The 21,848-nt window shown below is 36.8% G+C and overlaps 1 protein-coding gene and 1 long non-coding RNA gene across 2 annotated transcripts; both read left to right on the top strand.

The window, feature by feature from the left end:
• The first annotated feature begins 5,938 nt into the window (after positions 1 to 5,938).
• LOC130047403 (uncharacterized) lies at positions 5,939 to 7,690 on the top strand. The gene is made up of 3 exons (XM_056142330.1): positions 5,939 to 6,971; positions 7,183 to 7,259; positions 7,429 to 7,690. The coding sequence occupies exons 1-3, from the start codon at positions 6,948 to 6,950 to the stop codon at positions 7,688 to 7,690; spliced, it is 363 nt and encodes a 120-aa protein (XP_055998305.1). The 5' UTR covers positions 5,939 to 6,947.
• Positions 7,691 to 7,763: 73 nt separating this feature from the next.
• On the top strand, positions 7,764 to 9,385 carry LOC125665494 (uncharacterized). Its single transcript, XR_007366232.2, has 3 exons — positions 7,764 to 8,553; positions 8,866 to 9,053; positions 9,160 to 9,385. It is a non-coding gene; the product is annotated as an uncharacterized LOC125665494 (long non-coding RNA).
• The last annotated feature ends 12,463 nt before the right edge of the window (positions 9,386 to 21,848 follow it).

Below are 21,848 nucleotides of genomic sequence, written 5' to 3'. Positions count from 1 at the left end.
GTCTTAATATGAATTAATAATCCTTTAATGGAAAGTAAGAAAACACCAAACGTTCTTAACCTCAGTCTCCCTTGTTCGTAAGGGGCAATGCTCAATGTCATAAATTCTAAAAAGAATACAAAATTGAGAGTTGGGTAAACACGGATCGGATCCCTGTATATAACAGAATGGGGCATGTGCCTTGGAGGAGTAAGCATCCCCTGTCGACCGGTCACAACCGTCGTGAGCCCTATATCTTGATCAGGTAAACGGAATAATCCGTAATTAAAATCAATGAATTCCCTAACAATTGGTTTGAAACACGTCAGGCAGCATTCAGCCTGATGACAGCAGATTGTGTTTTTGAACTAGATCTTTATAACGACCATAAAATTTGCAGAATGCTGGTTTAAAACAATATTGTTGAAAATCCTGTAAAATTAACTTCTTTGTCATAGCCTGTTTCGGTTTTAAAATGACGATACAAACACCATATTCTCACGTTTTGAACAGTTAAGACCTATCCACTATATTCAAATGATAATGGAATATTGATTCATAAATTTGGGAAGCTGACGACGGAGAAGCTGAAATAATCCCATTCATCATAAAGTTTGCCGTAAATGTCTATATTCAATAAAATATCTCAATACATGTAAGAAGCAGATATAAACAACTCTGAAGTGTCTTATATTTTGAGGTCACTGGGATATATCGAGTCGATATAATGATTACAAATTTGTCGAGTTGAAGGCCACAGCAAGAAACTAGAAATGTTCTGTCGCATAAGGCAAAAACAGGTCATCTAATAGAAGAATTTCAATCATCACCAGCGATTACGTGGATATTGTTAATGAAGAACTCATCTTCTCGATCTTCAACTTCAGACTCCTTGTGCATAGAATCAGAATGGAGTATAACAAAGTAATTTTGGAAGACAGATTACAAGATAAAAAAGTGAAGATAACAAACAGTAATCAATATCATAATATATATAAAGAAAACAAAATTAAGAGTAGGGCAAAGAGGGACACCTGGACATAACAGAGGTGGGATCAGGTGACCAGGAGGAACAAGAAACCCATGTGCAACAGACACAACGTTGACCAGGTAAACTAAGTAATCCCTGGTTAAAATATGTACGTAAAGAACGGTCCAACAATACGCCAGTTTCGAGATACGTCCGAGTTATTTCCCTTTGGAGAACTCTCGTACATAGTAAGGCGCGAAAGAATTTGTTTACATGCGGGAGTGGGACAGATATTCATCACAGCGTAAGAGAATGTACTCAGTAAGTTTCTCATACGCTGTTTGATAACTCGAATTCGACTGATACACAAACTAAGTAAGTGATAAGTATTTAGGAGGTAATTAAATACATAGAATTCTTATCCTATCACGTTATTTCGCTGGTCATAAGTACCATAATCAAGATATTTCTTGCAAATATGACATTGTTTGTATGTTTCCACTTCGGTAAAACATTTCTTTCGATAGTATTTAGTATTTCCCACATTTACATATTTAAAGAGAAGCCACTTTTAATAATTTTCATCGTCGTCCTCGTTGGCTGTATATCCACTCTGTCCCACTTAGGCATTCAAAGTTCCACTAAATGCACCTCCTATACAGAAGAGTTCGTATCTCGAAACTGGCGTATTGGTATGAGACACGTCAGACTGCATTTGACCGAATGACGGGTTGAAGTGGTAAAGATTTAATAATTCCTAAAAAGAATTCTGAAATAAGGTAGGGAAAACACGGACTCCTGGACATACCATAGGTGGGATCAGGCGCCTAGGACGAGTACACATCCTCTCTTTTTTTACCCGCAGTGAGTCCTATATTTTGATTAGGTTAAAGGAGTAATTCAGTCACTGTTATTATGTACGGAACGGCCAGACATTTGGTATGAAACACGTTCGATCCAATGACTGGCTATTCAATACTTTATCGTAAATTATATCATAATAACAACTACACACTTCAGCGAAATGATTACTTTAAACAAGACTTGTTGAAATCCCTTTAACATGCCTCTCAGCTGAATTGATACGCAAAAGCATTTTTCACGCATGATCAATTTTTAAATCGAGGCAAACTACTGACAAGGAAATTGATGTTACATGAGTTTTAACAATTTTGTTTAAAGTAATAATTTCGCATATTACCTTATAACTTTTTAATTTATAAACAAAACCGGCCATTGGGTCTTGTGCTCTCTGACGTGTTTCGTTGTTTAGGTAGTTCATACTGGTTTTGACTACGGATTGCTCTGTTTACCTATCAATGTATACAGCTCAGGAAGGGTGTGACCGGTCGAAAGGGGATGTTTACCCCTCTTAGGCGCATGATCCCACCTCTGGTGTGTCCAGGGGTCTGTGTCTGCCCAACCACTTATTTTGTATTGATTATGAGATTGATCACTGTTCGTTATCTTCACCTTTCATTAGAGACTGCGGTTTAGTTTCTTTAAAACATTCAACTTTTAGATGTTTCAGATGACTGAAGAACATTTATGGCATGTTTGTCATTTGGTTTAGGACAATGTGTATTTCAATGGCTTTAGTCCCGTGGGGATCCGGATTAGAATAGGTCCTCAGTACCACCTTGCTTGTTGTAGGAGGCGACTAAATGGGGCGGACCGCAATTGAGATCGCAAAAACCGAGGTCCCTTTGTCACAGCAGGTATGGCACGATAAACATCCCTCCCTGCTCGATGGCCATAAGCGCCGAGCGAAGGCCTAAATTTTGAAGACCTTCACCGGTAGTGGTGACGTCTCAATACGAGTGAAATACTCTCGAGAGGGACGTTAAACAATATTCAGTCAATCAATCAATAGCTTTACATTAAATCACCAAGTTTAATTTTCAAATTGCACACTAATCAAAATATATAATTTAGTAGATTTATTTGAATCTTTCTTTGTCCATAATTGTATCATAGATGGAGTGGATATGAAACAGCAAGGTCTGTACAGTTATACTGGACTAACCATCTACGCCAAAACAATGGGGAAAATAGTCTTCTTCTTTTTTCTTTCTACTTCCTACCGCCGCGGTGGTTTAAAGCTTAGAGCGTTCGCCCCGCATGCAGAAGGTCGAGGTTCGAATTCCGGCCGCGACAGATCTAAGCCGTTAAAACAGGTAGTGACAGTTCCATTGCCAAACGCTCGGCATCAGGTGTGAAAGTCACGGGTCCTCGGAGATGTCCTTAAGAACAAATGTCCCGTGTCACAGCAGGTGTGACACGCTAAAGAACCCTCACTGCTCAATGGCGGTAAGCGCCGAGCAATAGGTCTAACTTTGAAGCCCTTCACCGATATTGGTGACGTCTCTATATGAGTGAAAATTCTCCGGAGGGACGTGTTAAATAAGATTCAATCAATAAATCAATCATTCTACTTCCAGGTCGATTATCTTTCAAAGTATTTAAATTAAGACGACAGATTGAGGTAGGAGTGCGCTATCTGTTGGTATACTATAAAGAAGTTAAATCTAAATTAGAAGTACACACACTCTAAGTTATTCCAATAATGTGTTCACTTTCCCGAATTACCTACACTGAAATCTAGGTGATTCTTTTCAGTATTATAGATCACGGACCTTTCCTTAGCATAAAAAGTTACCTGAGGAGTTCAGAAAATACATGCTCAACGACTTTATTATATGTCGCATGTTAGAAAACAATTGCATTAAAATTTGCTTAAAACAATTCAACGCCGTTAATATGTAAGCACAGATGACTAAGTAGTTTCATTGGGACTTCAAAGACCACAAGCTATTTACGAATCGATATGTTTTGAAACGGAACCGGATTAAAATTCAATCCCGAATTAACTTACCGTTAATGCAATCTAGTAAGTATGCTTTGATATAGTTAAATCAGTGTCACCACATCTCATTAATCTATTTCATACTTTCATCGATCTAAATGAACCTGTCTGTAGGTATCACATGACCGTTCTAAGTGATGATGTGGCCCACAAATCCTGTGATAACACGAAGTGTATATACTTCCACGGAGTATAATTTGTGTTAAAATTTAGGAATACCAAAGTTCGGTACAGTGTACATTACTAGAGTATTGTTGAAACACCAGATGAGCTACCTTATCGAGCTACGGTCAACCAGACATGGTGTCCTAGTGATTAGGTCCCTTGTTTCGCATTCGCGATATCCGATGTTGGAAATGTACATTATAACAATTGTAATACCGGTATTTTTTGCCTTCTAAAATACTTCCAATATTTATGTAGCAATATTCCATTATCACCTGCATATGGTGTTTGTATCTCTCAGCTGATTCGATACGCAAGAGCTTGTTCTGCGTATGGTCATTTTTTTTAATCGAGGCAGGCTACTGACAAACAAGTTGATGTTACAGGGTTTTTTACGGTTTAGTTTAAAGTCAGTATTTCGCAATTTCTATGGTCGTTATAACGACCTAGTTTGCCAATACAACCAATCATTGGGTCAAATGCTGTCTGACGTGTTTCATACCGATTCAAATGTTAGGCCATTCTTGGCACACCGATTTTGACTGCGGATGACTCCGTTTGCCTAATCACGATAAAGGGCTCGCGGCGGGTGTGACCGGTCAACAGGGGATGCCTGCTCCTCCTGGGCACCTGATCCCACATCTGGTGTGTTCAGGGTCCGTGTTTGCCCAGCTCTCAGTTTTGTATTGCTTATGGGAGTTGTGAGGTTGATCACTGCACTGTTCGTTGTCTGTATATATCTATATATATATTTATTAGGTCACCTGAGTAAACTCAAGTGACCTATTGCAATTGGTTTTCGTCCGTCGTCGTCCGTAACAATTGAACATTTTTAACTTCTTCTTAATAACTACCATTCCAATTCTTTTCAAATTTGGTATGAAGCATCATTGGAACAAGTGGGACATAAATTGTAAATTTCAGGACTCCAGCACCCCTGGGACCCTATGGGCGAGGCAAAAACTGCCCATAATTGACCAGTTTTCAAAAATCTTCTTCTCAAGAATCACACACATGTAAGAAAAACTAAATGCATGGTGATATAGAGCAGGAAGGCTTCTAATAAAATTGTAAATTTCATGATCCCCAGGGTAGGGGTTCTGACCCCCAGGGTGGGGCCTAACTTGTTATATAGTGTTTATGTGGAAAACACTTAAATTACATCTTCTTTAATGCTATTGATACTAAATTGAAAGTAAATAGATATTTAGGAATAGCAGTTAGTCCTTTACCAAAATTGTAAATTTGATTATTCCAGGGGTAGGGGTTTTGGTATCAGGGTGGGGCCAAAATGGTCAGTTATTAAATGTGTGGACATTTTTAACTTCTTTTTGATAACTATCAGTCCAATCAGAGTTGGCGAAAGACGCCTGCCCACCGGCGATCCCCGGTAGATTTCCTCCATGTCCGACAAATTATGGTACCTCGCCGGACACCTTGTCCGGTAGATTTTTCAGAATAAACTAGTAAAATACTTTTTAAAAAAAGAATGATGTATTACTTTTCAAAAGTTGTTATTTTTATATGATAATGTTAAACATTTGAAAAGTATTACGGTGATTTTTTTTTTTTGGGGGGGGGGGGTCAAAACAATATATCGGAAATTTCAATTTTGGTGTCTATGCGTCGGTTACGTATATCCGGTATCGTGATTTGGCGCGGCGTGTTACATGTGCCATGATGTGGCCAATTAAATGGACGGAGTCTGTAAAAAGAAAGTCGCCGCCGAAAGCTGACACTGATAGCACAAAGGAGAAGAACTTTGTCGAGTCAAAGAGAAACCGAACTTAATATCCAAACAGTTTCGTTAAAGGTTGTTCTAATTTCAAAATAAGTGCACTCGCTGATCACAAGGCTTCAATACTCCATCAGGATGCAGTCGAGTTTGGAAATGCATTAGCAAAACCGACAGAGACGGTAGCAAGACAAACACTGAAATGCTTGAACGAACTCAAACGAAAACAATTGGAAATACTATTTAGAGATGTGCATGCTCTTGTGAAAAATAACCGCCCATTATCAGACATTTAATGGATGACAGGGTTGGACAAGGCAAAGGGGATAGACTGCGGTGAAACATATGCCAATAGAAAATCAGGAACTGTATTTCTAGAATATATTGCCTTGCATGAAAGCAACAAAGTGTCAGACTTAGTTAAAACCGCCAAGTTTTATAGTCTGAGTATGGATGGTAGTACAGATAGAACTGCGTTGAACAGGAAACTTTGTTCGCATTTGTATTCAAGGAAAATTGGAAACAAAATTCTTGTGTATTGGTGAACCAAAATCCAGGGCGTCAGTTGACCTTCATGCCTTTGTGTTAGAAAAAATTCAAAGATATTATCTCCATTCAACCGACCTAGTCGGCTTTGGATGCGATGGAGCGGCAAATATGGTAAACAATTTGTTTATAATTTAAAAAGTTATTCTTAGTACACATTCTTTATTTCTTATAGTATGGTGAATGATGTGACAGGATAGCATTCATGAATTCCCTGCTGTTATATTTGCAGTTAAATTTACTCAGCTCTTTTTCTTTCTTAGATGGGTAAGAAGGGAGGTTTGGTTACCCTGCTTAGGAAAGACACCCCTGAAATAATTGCTGTTCACTGTCATGCGCACAAGCTCGAACTAGCGTTCAAAGATGTGATGAAGGCTGATACCATGTATGCTAGACTGACTACTCTTTTGCTGGGGATATACTATTTCTACAAACGCAGTCATAAGCAGCGCAAGTGCCTTAAGAGCACATTTAAGGTAAACAACAAATACATGCATGGTTCTTTTACAGTAATTGATGCTTCAAATCTTGCAATTGATTCTCCATTTCACTCTATTGTGTTAAGGTAATGGAAATTAAAGGAACCATGCCTCATCGCGTATCTGGAAGTAGATGGATGCCCCATATGCAAAGAGCACTCACCACATTATTCAGAGGCTTTCCAGCATATCTCGTGCACCTGCAGAATGAATCCCACAAAAATGCTAAAGGTGAAGGGTTAGCTAAAATACTTGGAAACTATCAAGTTATAGTGTTTGCCACATTGCTGAGGGTAAGATGGGAATTGACATGAATTTCACAAGCCATGTATTGGTCTTTTTGTATACACAGCATTGAGAGAGGGCACAAATTCTATCTTTTTCATGTTTATTTTTAAAGGACATCCTGAAACCTTTGGTAAAACTTTCTCTTTGCCTACAGTTGATGAAAGTTACACTAGCAGATGTTCATCTGATGGCCGAAGCTACAATTCCATTGCTGAATTCACTTAAATACCAGTAAGTAAATGAAGTATACCTATAGATACCATCTTGTTATTAAATTTATGAATTTCCTGTACATATACAAAACAATTAGGGAATCCTTGACGATTATTCATTATCTCATTTAACATTCAATAAAATTTATTTCATGGGTAATGTGATTAAGCACTGTTATGCATTGCAGTAAAAGTGAGATACATGTACTGGTGCAGATTGAGGGCTGTAAGGAACTATCTGGGATATCATTGACAGTGCAAGGCAGGCCTTTAAACAGCACTATTGTCCTAGAGAAGCTGATTGACAAGATCACACAAGCAATAAAGTCCAGATTCAGTGATTTAAATGATGTACAGTTCACAGAAGTTTCAAATTTCAGCAACTGGCCTGTTGTGTTGAAGGGTAATTATAAAAATATTTTGGACATTTCATCATCTTACTTTAAATAACAATATATTATTTCATTCAGTTGTAATTTGTTGGGTTTTTTTTGGGGGGGGGTTGTTGTTGTTGTTGTTTTTTTGTAAATTGATCCTCCATTTACTCTTTCACAGAGAAACGCCAACAGGTAAATTAATGCTTTGTAGCAGCAATATAATATAGTGCAGTATAACTTGTAGCATGTCTAACTATAGGTGGCTTAACATATATCTTTGCAATCTTTAACTATCACCTTCACATTAACTTGCTAACATATTGACTGTAATCACAAACCTTGCTCTAGTTACAGTAACAAACAATCACTTGGTCATGGGGTTAATCTCAATCATAAATGATGAAAACTATTTCATGAAAATGTCCATATATCTTGGCATTGCAGATTATGGGAATGATCATATCGAAGAAACTCCCAAACGATTTGCCCAAACCCTTGCAAAGCAAGACATACAAACACATGACCTCAAAGACCAATGCAATCTTCTGAAAACAATAGTGCAGAAAAAGTATTATGATCGTAAAATATATGTATATGTCAAAATCTACTTTCATTACAACTGTCAGTTTTAAAAAAAAATTGATTCTCTTTTCTATTTAAAGGTATAAAGACAATCTGGCCTCCGTTGATTGGATAGATGTGTGGAATACTTTCTCCAATAGAGGAGTTAAAGATGTACTGCATCTTATTGACCTGTTGAGGACCTTACCAGCTACATCTGTTCCTAACGAATCTGCCTTCAACCAGATGAAGCTTACAAAAACAAACCGCAGACAGCGGCTGTCCAATGCCCATCTAAATGACTGCATGAACGTTAAGGCAAACTCAGAGACTGTTGAGGCATTTGATCCTACTCCTGCCATTGATAACTGGATGGTAACTGACTGATATTAATAACAAATTTCTTCTTTATTCCACGAATAAACAGGGTATGCTTACTCCTCCTAGGCACCTGATCCCACCTCTGGTGTGTCCAGGGGTCCGTGTTTGCCCAACTATCTATTTTGTATTGCTTGTAGGAGTTATGAGATTGATCACTGTTCGTTATCTTCACCTTGCATAAAACACAACATATGACATTAGATGGATATTAACATTTTATTGATACCCGAGTTTCAACTAAAAGAAAAACGATTTATAAATGGTTTTATTCATAAATGATATTATTCATCATTGTTATTGTGATAGATGGGTTCCAAAAGTCCCAAGAAGGTTATACTACAGGAGAAAAATCAATGAGAAAGAAAAGATAGACCACAGACATGAAACAGAAGGAATTGTACTAGACGTAGATGTTGGAAGTAGAGGTAGATGAAACTGTACTTTAGTTGGAAAGGGCAATGGGGTACTGACTCTAGTCAATCAGGCAACTGCAGGTAAGGATTAGCTATTTTGATATTTAATTTAGTACCAATAAAACTTGCAATTTTTGAATGGTAATTTTGTTAAAATGAAATTTGTACCATAAATTTAATTTCACAGATGTTACTGAAGCTGAGACAATCAGTGAAGGGGACACGGAGAGTGAATTTGAAGAGGAACCTGAGAGTGAAACAGACAGTGAATTAGAGCAGAATGAGGAAACAAATGAATTATTGATGACACATATCATTCATGAAATTGAAACTGAATGGCTTCTAAGATTTTTACATTTTATTCCTACATACAGTGAAGAATTTAATTGATGCATGTTAATTAAAAATGCATTTTACATAAGTTGATGTTTTTCTATTGGGTCCGGCAAATTTTAAGTGCAAGGTGAAGATAACGAACAGTGATCAATCTCATAACTCCTACAAGCAATACAAAATAGATAGTTGGGTAAACACGGACCCCTGGACACACCAGAGGTGCGATCAGGTGCCTAGGAGGAGTAAACATCCCCTGTTGACCGGTCACACCCGCTGTGAGCCCCATATCTTGATCAGGTAAACGGAGTTATCCGCAGTCAAAATCAGTGTGCCAAGAACGGCTTAACAATCGGTATGAAACACGTCAGACAGCATTTGACCCAATGCGAGGTTGTATTGACGAACTAGATCGTTATAACGACCATAGAATTTGCGAAATGCTGACTTCAATCGAGACTGTTGAAATCCCTGTACCATCAACTTGTTTGTCAGTAGCTTACCTCGATTTAAAAACTGACTATACGCAGAACAAGCTCTTGCATATCGAATCAGTTGAGATATATAAACACCATATGCAAGTGATAATGGAATATTGCTACATAAATGTGGGAAGTTGACGATGGAGAAGCTGAAATCATCCCGTTTGTCATACAGTTGAGTTGTTAGTTTGCCGTTAATGTCTACTTTCAATAAAATATCTAAGTATGAAGCAGACGTGGACGACTCTGTGGTGTCCTTTATTTCGAGCTCACAGGGATATATCAAATCGACATATGAATGAAAGCTATCATTGTTAATAGACAAAACGTCATCGATATATCTAAAAGTCGAATTGAAGGTCACAGCGAGAGATTTTTTCTTCTCACGTAGAAGTTTTTGAATAAATTCTGCTTCATATGAATATAAAAACAGGTCAGCTAACAAAGGAGCACAATTCGTGCCCATGGGAATTCCAACAGACTGTTGGAAGACCTGATCACCAAAGACCACGAAGATATTGTCAATGAGGAACTCTAGCATATTTTTTATTTCAACTTCAGAGTACTTGTGCGTGGAATCAGAGTGGTGTTTAACAAAGCAAGTTTTTGAATGACTGATCACTAGATATGAATATTTCCGTTTTCCGTTTTTGTTGAAGAAGCAACTGTCTATGATGTCAAAAAGTCTAGTCTTTAATTTATCGTGAGGAATGGTCGTGTATAGTGTTGAAAAGTCATAGGTTTTAATGCTATTGATTTGGGGGAAATTCTGTGATTTCAAGTTTACTAAAAGTTCTTTAGAATTTTTTAGAATCCACATTTGATTAACACCACTTCTGGCATATGTAGTCGCACAGTAAGTTTGAAGTTTCTCCTTCACAACTGTTAACAGCTTCACAGCTGTTAAAGTGTGTCCTGTAGTTTTCGTTACTTTTTAGCAATCTATAGGACACTGTGTCCGACAGATTTTGAGCGCTTTCGCCAACTCTGTTCCAATTCTTTTCAAATTTGGTATGAAACATATTTGGAACAAGGGGAACATAAATTGTAAATTTCAGGATTCCTGGGGCCTTAGGGGCGGGGCAAAAACTGTCCAAAATGACAAATTTTCAAAACTCTTCTTCTCAAGAATCACACACATATAAGAAAATCTAAATGCATAGTAATGTAGAGTAAGAAGGCCTCTACCAAAATTGTAAATTTCATGATTCCCGGGGTTGGGGTTCTGATCCCAGGGTGGGGCCAAACTTGTTATATAGTGTTATGTGTAAAACACGTACTTAAATAACATCTTCTTTAATGCTATTGATACTAAATTGAAAGTAAATAGATATTTAAAAAGAACAGGTAGTCCTTTACCAAAATTATAAATTTGATGACCCCAGGGGTAGGGGTTTTGGTATCAGGGTGGGCCCAAAATGGTTAGTTATAAATGTGTGAACAATAAACATTTTTAAATTCTTGATAACTATCATTCCAATTCTTTTCAAAATTTGGTATGAAACATATTTGGAACATAGGGAATATAAATCGTAAATTTCAGGATTCCTGGGGCCTATGGGGCAGGGCAAAAACTACCCCAAAATGACAAATTTTCAAAAATCTTCTCAATGACCACACACATGTAAGAAAAACTAAATACATAGTAATGTAGAGCGGGAAAACTTCTACCAAACTTGTTATATAGTGTTTGTGTGTAAAACACTTAAATAACATTTTCTTTAAACTAAATGGATAGAGCAGGTAGTATTTTACCAAAATTGTAAATTTGATTTTCCCCAGAGTAAGGGTTCAGACCCCAGGGTGGGGCCAAACTTAGTATATATAGTATTTATGTGTAAGTTTGCTGATAATGTATAAAATCTAAGTGCATACTTAGAAATAGCAGAAAAGGATGTACAAAAAATGGTGAATTTCATAACCCAGGGTTATGACTTTAGGATGAGTCCAAATTAGTCATATATTTTGATGTTTTAATGTTAATACACCTAATATTTAAAGCCTTTCATCAGTGTATGCACTTTTGAGGGCAGTGAAGTTTTAAGAACACATCTTGTTTTATACTGTTGCTGAATATTAGAATTTAGCTTAGATTTCATAGTCCATGGAAGTAGTGATACTTTTTCACTAGTATTCAGGTGACGGATAAGGCCTGTGGGCCTCTTGTTATACCTCAGTATCAGAATTCTATGCAACGCGTAATCTGATTGGTCTAGACAGTCACGTGCCAGGGATGCTAAATCTTCATATGTCCCTCTCAAACATATTTAACCCTTGGGCAACTTCGTGCATATTCCATATATTTTACGGCAAGGTAGACGTAGTTTATTGTGTATAAATGTATAATATCTATATTGATTGATTGAATATTGTTTAACGTCCCTCTCGAAAATGTTTCACTCATATGGAGACGTCACCACTGCCGGTGAAGGTCTGCAAAATTTAGGCCTATGCTCGGCGCTTATGGCCATTGTGAAGGGAAGGATCTTTATCTTGCCACACTTGCTGTGACACGCAACCTCGGTTTTTGCGGTCTCATCCGAAGGACAGCCCCAACGACAGGCAAGGGAGTACTGAGGACATATTCTAACCCGGATCCCCACGGGTCTATATATACATGCATATATAATAATAATTACTTATGCAATGCAAACTTCGTATTTAATCCCAGATGGAAGGAATAGGTGGACATTTTAAGTTTATTCCTGACATCCTTTGTATAATGCATTTCGCCCGACTTCTTCATATGTAATCGGAAAGCAAACAATGGCGTCACTAAGTACTGGCATCGAGTTCATCGACTGTAGATATGGGAATAAGGGCCTATCAATTTAATTGAATAAGATCATGTCCAAAACACTAAATGGTAGACTGACCTAGTGATCTCGGACTTTGACCTACGTTTAAAAAACTTAAACCTTTTGATCTAATACAAAGGGGACAGGTTAAGCAGAGTCACGCTTCCTGACGAGCTGTTTTCTTCTGACAACTCTTGTTCAAAGAATTCCATACTATGTGGGGCTCGCGGCGGGTGTGACCGGTCGACGGGGTGCTTGCTCCACCTGGGCACCTGATCCCACCTCTGGTATAACTAGGGATCCGTGTTTGCTTAACTCCCTATTTTGTATTACTTTTAAAGGAGTTATTAAATTCATTAATGTTCGTTATCTTTGCCTTTCATTCATATCTCTAATCAGACTTAAACATAAAATGAAGCACACATATACGCACATCTTTAAAGCCTGTTACCATCATAAAGAACCTTTCTACCCCAAAGTGTCTAGCATACGCCGGGATTTGTACTGACGTCAGAGTGTCTAGCATACGCGCCGGGATTTGTACTGACGTCAGAGTGTCTAGCATGCGCCGGGATTTGTACTGACGTTAGAGTGTCTAGCATACGCCGGGATTTGTACTGACGTCAGAGTGTCTAGCATACGCCGGGATTTGTACTGATGTATCTACGTCAGTGAAATGTTACGTTTCTATGTTAGTGAAAGATTCTCGAATGACACGTAAAAACTTCAAGCAATTTGACACAGGACCGTATCATTTTTTAAAACGAGATTTAATCTGTTGTTTCAAGATTATTTTTGTGACCAAACCATTATGATATAATTGTTATTTGACGTCCGTTTGATTTACCATATTTAAGTGAGGAGGAGTGTACTAATAGGAATCATGTTTGAAAGTCGATCTGTGCACCTTTTCATAAAAAGTTTTGAAACTTCATAAATGTCGTACAATCTTTAAATCAACGGTTTTCCATGTAATACCAGAGAGAGAGAGAGAGAGAGAGAGATGATAGGTTTTAGGTATTACCACAGAGCTATGCAAACATAAATAAAATTTGGTTCAACATTTTTGGTGGCCAAACAAAAGCTATATAATATACAGTCCTGTCGTAACCCAACACTGTTGACACAGGCTTCGAGTGTACTTCCAGATCCTCCTTGTAGGCTTTTAAATTTGTCACCTCAAGAATCAACAGTTCCTGACCGGTGAAAAGTATCTAATGTAATACCAGTTTACAAAAGATTATCAAAGGAGCTTGATAGTAATTATAGATCCCGTGGTGATCTGGGTAAGAATAGGTCTTCAGTGCCACTTGCTTCTAAATCGGGTGCTCCTTCGGATGAGACCGCAAAAACTGAGGCCCCGTGTCACAGCAGGTGTGGCACTATGAAGATCCCTCCCTGCTCATAGGCCTTAAGCGCCAAGCATAGGCCTATATTTTGCAGCCCTTTGATATCATTTCTCGCGAGGGACGTTAAACACTATACAACCAACAAGCCTTTGATTGATTGAATATTGTTTAAGGTTGATCGATCCTCATGTGATGTCATAGGTTTTTGCAAAAATCTTATTAAATTAAACTTTGCGCATGATAGAAATCTATTTTTCTCAGGAATTGTATTCACTGGATATAATAAAAAAAATCTGGTAAACTATAAATACTGAAAAAGTTTATATTTCACATAGATAATCAATTAATTATGATTTTAAAAAAATGTTGTCAAGGGCAATAACTCCTCTGCTGGAATTTCCTCTACTGGTTGTCTATTATACATTGGTTTCCCTAATATCCACAGATCGATCCTCATGTGATGTCATAGGTTTTTGCAAAAATCTTATTAAATTAAACTTTGCGCATGATAGAAATCTATTTTTCTCAGGAATTTTATTCACTGGATATAATAAAAAAAAAATCTGGTAAACTATAAATGTTGAAAAAGTTTATATTTCACATAGATAATCAATTAATTATGATTAAAAAAATGTTGTCAAGGGCACTAACTCCTCTGCTGGAATATCCTCTACTGGATGTCTATTATACATTGGTTTCCCCAATATCCACAATCAATCTATACATATTTATGAATTAGCCGTTTTTTAAAACTGTTGATATTTAAATTTTGTCATTTCAACAAGTTTTTATCTATTTCTATTATTCTATTTAACGAAAATGTATGATTTTCTTATGTTGATGTGTACTTCTATTTTTGTGTGTCTGACATCTTTAAAAAGGTGGCAACATATACATTTTCTTTGGTTATTAATTAAATTAAACTATATTGAGTGGGAATTAATAAAGTTTTTTCCACTTTTAACCACTAATATTGATAAGTCGTATGAGGATGGAGCTACCTTAACGTCCCTCTCAAGAATATTTCACTCGTATGGAGACGTCACTACTGCCGGTGAAGGGCTGCAAAATTTAGGCCTATGCTCGGCGCTTATGGCCATTGAGCAGGGAGGTATATTTATCATGCCACACCTGCTTTGACACGGGACCTCGGTTTTTGCGGTCTAATCCGATGGACCGCCCATTTAGTCGCCTCTTACGACAAGCAAGGGGGTTCTGAGGACCTATTCTAACCCAGATCCCTTTGATGTTTTCATGTATGTGACTGTATTGTGTTTGTAAGGCTTATTATTACAACTGTATTTTAAACGAACTTGGCATTAATTCTACTTTTAGTAATTGTACTTATACTCCAATGCCCTTTCAAAAGATGAAATTCTTCAAAACTATGCTTCAGTTTTAGACACAATTAATATCCCAGTCAATGGGTCAGATAAATATGAGCTACAGTACCTATACTGGATTCCTAAACTTCACAAAACTCTACAAAGATACATTGCTGGATCCAGTAAATGTTCTACTAAGCCCCTAACTTCAAACGTACTGCAACACTACATGTCAGAAGTGCTGTACATATGTAAATCAAATGTCGAATCTAAAAAAAATTCCAAAGAACTTTTAGCAAATTTGAAATCGTACAATTTTTCTCAAATCAACATAAAAGCGTATGACTTTTCAACACTTTACACTACCATTCCTCATAATAAATTAAAGACTAGACTTTTTTACATCATAAACAGTTCCTTCTTCAACAAAAATGGAAAACGGAAATATTCATATCTAGTGATCAGTCGTCTGAAAAATTACTTTGTTAAACATCACTCTAATTCCACGCACAAGTACTCTGGAGTTGAAATAAAGAATATGCTGGAGTTCCTCATTGACAATATCTTCATGGTCTTCACAGTGTTAGAATCCCCATGAGCACGAATTGTGGTCCTTTGTTAGATGACCTGTTTTCATATTCTTATGAAGCAGAATTTATTCAAAAACTTCTACACGAGAAGAAAACGCCTCTTCTGTGGCCTTCAATTCGATATTAAGATATATCGACGTTTGATCTATTAATATTAATAATTTCATTCATATGTCGATTTGATACATCCCCGTGAACTCGAAATAAAAGACACCACAGAGAGTCGTCGACTTTTGTTTCATACTTGGATATTTCATTGAAAATAGATATCAACGGCAAACTAACAACACAACTGTATGACAAACGGGATGATTTCAGCTTCTCCATCGTCAACTTCCCATATTTATGGAGCAACATTCCATTATCACCTGCATATGGTGTTTATATATCTTACCTGATTCGATAAGCACGAGCTTGTTCTGCGTATGATGAGTTTTTAGATCAGGGCAAGCTACTGACAAACAAGTTGATGGTGAAGGGAGTTCAACAGTCACGTTTAAAGTTAGCCTTCCGCAAATTCTTTGGTTATAACGATCTAGTTTGCCAACACAACCTACATGTATCATTGAGTCAAATGCTGTCTGCCGTGTTTCATACCGATTGTTAGGCCATTCTTGGCACAGCGATTTTGACTACGGATAACTCTGTTTACCTGATCAAAATATAGGGCTCTCGGTGGGTGTGACCGATCGACAGGAGATGCTTACTCCTCCTAGGTACATGATCATACCCAGTTACGAGATCGATCACTATTCGTTATTTATTAAATGTGATTTTAAGGTAATTCCACCCTCATGTGACGTCATACGATTTTGCAAAATCATTGAATTGTTAAAATTTATGGATGATAGGAAAGTAACTTTTATTGGAGTCTTTTGCGATAGTTATTGTTAAAAAAAAAGTGAAACAAACTATTTCAAAAGTCTTATCTAATTTAAACAATAAAATGCTTTCTTTGTTCTTTCATCGGGTGATGAAGGTAGCTAGCATTGCAGAAAAAATACATAACCCGCATAATCTTTTTCTGCGATGATCACTCGATGAAACAACAAAGAAAGATATTTTATAGGTTGTTTTATTTTTATTTATAATTTTAAAATATAAACTACATTTAAGTACTAAAATATCATATGGTTGACCCATTCGTTACGTCAAACGAAACAACCAATTCACCCTTTGACCTTGATGACGCTCCATATTTGGTAATGTGATAATATAAAAAAAAATCCCAGATGCTACAAACATGCATTCATTGTCGCAGATTAAAGCAATGTCATTTCAAAAGAAATAAAAGAGGAAAGATACAGTGAGTGTAAATATAAAACCAATGATATGTTTTTAAAAGTTGAATCCAAGAACAAGAACTCTGTTTTCATTGAGTTCGCTATGGAGTCCATTATGCGCTAGATTAACTCTGTTTTCATTGAGTTCGTTATGGAGTCCATTATGCGCTAGATTAACTCTGTTTTCATTGAGTTCGTTATGGAGTCCATTATGCGCTAGATTCCTTTCTTTTTCACACATTTTGTATATTTTTGTTAGAACATGTAATTGTTATGAATACTATTATCTCGTTATAACCAGATTTTGTGAAATTTTGACAATGCAATTTAAGGAAAACTGCAATTTTCAGACGTTGATATATGATTCTGTTCACGTATATATCGCATCTTAAAAACATTCGATGACCTATATATTTTATTTGATGATTTACTAGTTTAAACTCTAATAAATAGAAATGAACACACTTTCCAGATTTTTATCCGATAATAATGCGAGTGTTGAGTTACCTTAAAGCAGTAATATTTGGCATTCCCTTTGTGTCATAAAGTGAAGCGATCGAATGTAGATATGGTGAAAGAATATCGCAATACCTTTAATTCATTCTGAATTTCAATAGTTATAATTTGAAACATTGTGTAGAAAACACGAGTATGAAAGCTGATATATCGTACTAGTTTACATGCTGCAAGCTGAGTCATCTTAAATGTAGATTTATTCATTGCATTAAGCAAGGGTCCACTAAACTAATGAACTGTGTGTGTGTGAGAACGAATTTCAAGTGAAGATTGTAGATAACATTACAAGGAAAACTGAGAAGTATTGAATTACATTAGATGGGTGTCGGGGAAAATATGTGAAATTCTGTTTAAAAATAGATCGAAAGCATGTATAATAATGCTCCTTTATTATGTGTGTTTCAGATTTCAATACACATGTTGTTCACATATTTCTCAATAAACTGTAAAAGAGAAAAAGAGCACATCTAACAATTGTTTGTGTGTGTGTGTGGAAACACCCCCCACCCCACCCGCCACCCCCAGCGTGGTTGCGCATTTCGGTGGACATTAAACTGCATTTATGCACACAGCTGCGAGGGACTAATCAGCTGTACCTGGCCCTGATAGTGAACATTTAGGACAATTTACAGTATAAATTACGGAAAGTCATAGAGTGTAATACGGGTCAGATTATGTGGCTAATGGTCCTCACAGCATGTAGAATCCCCTCAGGGTCATGGACGTCCTTGTGATCCATGCCTAATGACTTCATGTTTATTAATTCATCCCTTTGCCATTTACGGTTCGTTTTTATACTCTTGTGTATATTAACATGGAAAAATTATTGCAACACCATATTTTTTTTTCTTTTAGCCTAAGTATGATGGTTAATTCCTCATTGCAAGTTTCATGTTTGAAGTCGTTTTAATACCATCACTTGATATCTAAAAGCGTAAAAACACCCTCAGTAAATATATTCATTATCATTCTTTTCCAAGATAAGATGTGATACTTGGAGGATGTCTATTATAAATGAAATAAAGTTACAAAGATACATTGCTGGATCCAGCAAGTGCACTACCTAGTCCCTATTTTTGCTCTTCACGAAAATATTAAGAGCTGTGAAGGAGAAACTTGAAATTTACTGTGCGACTACTTATGCCAGAAGTGGTGTAAATCAAATGTAGATTCTGAAAAATCTAAATAAGTTTTAGTAAACTTGAAATCGCAAAACTTTTCTCAAATCAACAACATCAAAATTTATGACTTTTCAACACTTTACACGACCATTTCTCACGAAAAATCAAAGACTAGACTTTTTGAAATAATCAGTTGTTTCTTCAACAAAAATGGCAAACGGAAATATTCATATCTAGCGATCGGTCATCCAAAAAATTATTTTGGTAAACACTACTCTGATTCCACGCACAAGTACTCTGAAGTTGAAATTTAAAACATGCTAGATTTCCTCATTGACAATATCTTCGTTGTGTTTGGTGATCAGATCTTCCAACAGTGTTGGAATTTCCATGGGCACGAATTTTGCTCCTTTGTTAGCTGACCTGTTTTTATATTCATATGAAATAGAATTGATTCAAAAATTTCTACATGAGAAGAAGAAATCTCCTGCGTGGCCTTCACTTCGACATTTAGATATATCGACGATTTTTCTATTAACAATAATACAGTACCCGCAACGTTATTCTTGACATTTCTATCGTGCGTGTATCCTATCGTATCGTGCGTATATCCTATCGTATCGTGCGTGTATGCTATTGTATCATGTTTTGCGTTTATCAGGTTTTCCGTTTTCTATCGTGTTTTGCATTTATCAAGTCTATCGTGTTTTGCGTGTATCAGTTTTTCCGTTTATCGTGAAAATCGTTTATCGTGTAGCTTCGGAAACTATTGGGATCGTATATCAAATCCAATGAAAAGTACAATACTTTCCGAAAGTTATATTCGTTTTGTTAAAGAAGCTATTTTAATAATCGAGGAGAGGCAGTATATTGAAGGAGAACATAAAGCTGTCGATTTTAAGGCAGAAGAAGAGCTATTTGTCTGTCTAGAGAGGGTGAAAATTATCTTTTTTAGGTAATCTGGAAAACAGGCAGTGGTTTGCCAAGCACACCGAGGACAGTAAATCTGAAAGCTCCCTCATCTGAAGTTCATAAACATTTGCTTATCTAGAAACAATTATTTGTAATTAACACTAACAGAGAGTTCCGATTTGAAAGGAAAAATCAGTAAATTACATTGTTTATTACATATATTTTAATAGACTCTTTTTCTTCCGATTTTTTCCACCTGTATTCTACTTATACATCAACTACTGAATTTGTGCGCCTCCTTATACCTGATTTTGTGTATCGCCCGTGTTTTGACAGCAAACACTCTCAGGGACATGGTATTTCACACATTTAGAAGATTAAGTTTTAAAAGGGTGCAAGGGTGTTCCATCTCCCAAAAGTCTGCTCAACTGGTTACTACTCAGCTGTAATCATTTTTTTTACTTGTACATGTACATTTGTACCACATACCAATAGTCATGGGGTAGATACTGGAAATCTATGCCGGTTTTGAATGATTATTTGAATTTTTTACATACTAAACACACATACAATTTTTTTTTTAAGCTTTTCAAAATTTCGAATTCAAGAAAAGTCGGGTTTTGTTTATTATTATACCCTCCGAACGAAGTTAAGGGGGGTATATAGGAATCTGTCTGTCTGCAGATTCGTATCCGGGCCATAACTTCGTTGTTCTTTGACTTAGGTATACCATATTTGGCACACAGGTGGATTACCATGAGACGATGTTTCGAGTACCTTCATGACCTCTATATGACCTTGACCTCAAGGTCAAAATTAAAGGTTTTTTACAATGGATTCGTGTCCGAGCCATAACTTCTTTGTTCTTTGACATAGGCATACCATATTTGACACATGAGTGTATCACCATGAGACGATGTGTCGGGTACCTTCATGACCTTGAACTTTGACCTCAAGGTCAAAATTGATTATAGGGTTTTGACATTGTCATACCATACGACATGGGTGTATCACCATGAGACTATGTATCATGTACATTTATGACCTCTTTATTACCTTGACCTTTGATCTCAAGGTCAAAATTATAGGTTTATGCTATGGATTTGTGTTCGGACTATATCTTCCATTTTCTTCTGCAAAGGCATATCATATTTTTACACCCAGGAAAGAGGTAATTTATACCTATTAACAACACCCTTTGGGAGATTGGGGTAAGCGGGGGGGGGGGGGGGTATTCTTAGTGAGCAGTGCTCACAATACCTCTTGTGTTTAGATAGTTTATCTATTTTTATGTTATTTTGAAGATATCGATTCATATAAATATGTTCTAATAGGAGGCTGTAAGTCTCGTTTCTCGTCACTTCCGGTGAAGTGTTTCCGGTGACAAACAAATCTGATTCAGTATTACGAGTATAGAATATAGGCCAACTACACGTCCGAAAAACCAACGCTTATGAGTAAATCAGAGAACGCTGTGTACCACAACCATTTGTTATGTCCCTGTTTAACCAGTTGGCCTGCATTGGCAATGCAGTGGTTCAAGTGTCGATGAAGAACAAGTTGTATCAAGTAACCAGGTAACTGCAAGTATACCTCCATCTTCAACTTCATTAATGATTATTCGATAATTCCGCAATTCATTTATACTTTTTATTCAACTTACTCCTCTTTTATAGGCCTATTATTGTTAATGATTGACATACAAATGTGCAATGTAACTCAGATAATTTTGTGATGTTGCTAAAATTGAGGGGGGGGGGGGGGGGGGAGGGGGGTTGGTTATATTATGACCTATTACTTCTCTGGGTTTTTTTTTTGGGGGGGGGGGTATTATTATTTAAGCAATTTGGAGATATGGTATTATTAAGAGAACTTTATTATCTATGGCTTGATTAAGTTTGTATATATTTAGCAAGAAATTACAGGGGGGGGGGGGGGGGGGGGTTCTTATCTAAAGATATCAGGAGGCAAACGCCGGAGAGAGTAATTTCATAATTTCAGTGCCTGGTTCCAATAATGTTGTAGAAAATTTGTAGAATGTGTATCTTCAGTATAATTATACCCCCCGCAACAAGTTGTTGGGGGGGGGGGGTTATGCTGGAATCGGGTTGTCCGTCTGTCTGTCCGTCCGTCCGTCTGTAGACGCAATGGTTTCCGGGCTATAAAG

This window comes from Ostrea edulis, chromosome 1 (genome assembly GCF_947568905.1).
Source record: "Ostrea edulis chromosome 1, xbOstEdul1.1, whole genome shotgun sequence".
NCBI lineage: Eukaryota > Metazoa > Mollusca > Bivalvia > Ostreida > Ostreidae > Ostrea > Ostrea edulis.
The sequence above is the reverse complement of the archived record's forward strand: the minus strand, read 5'-3'. Positions and strand labels throughout refer to the sequence as shown.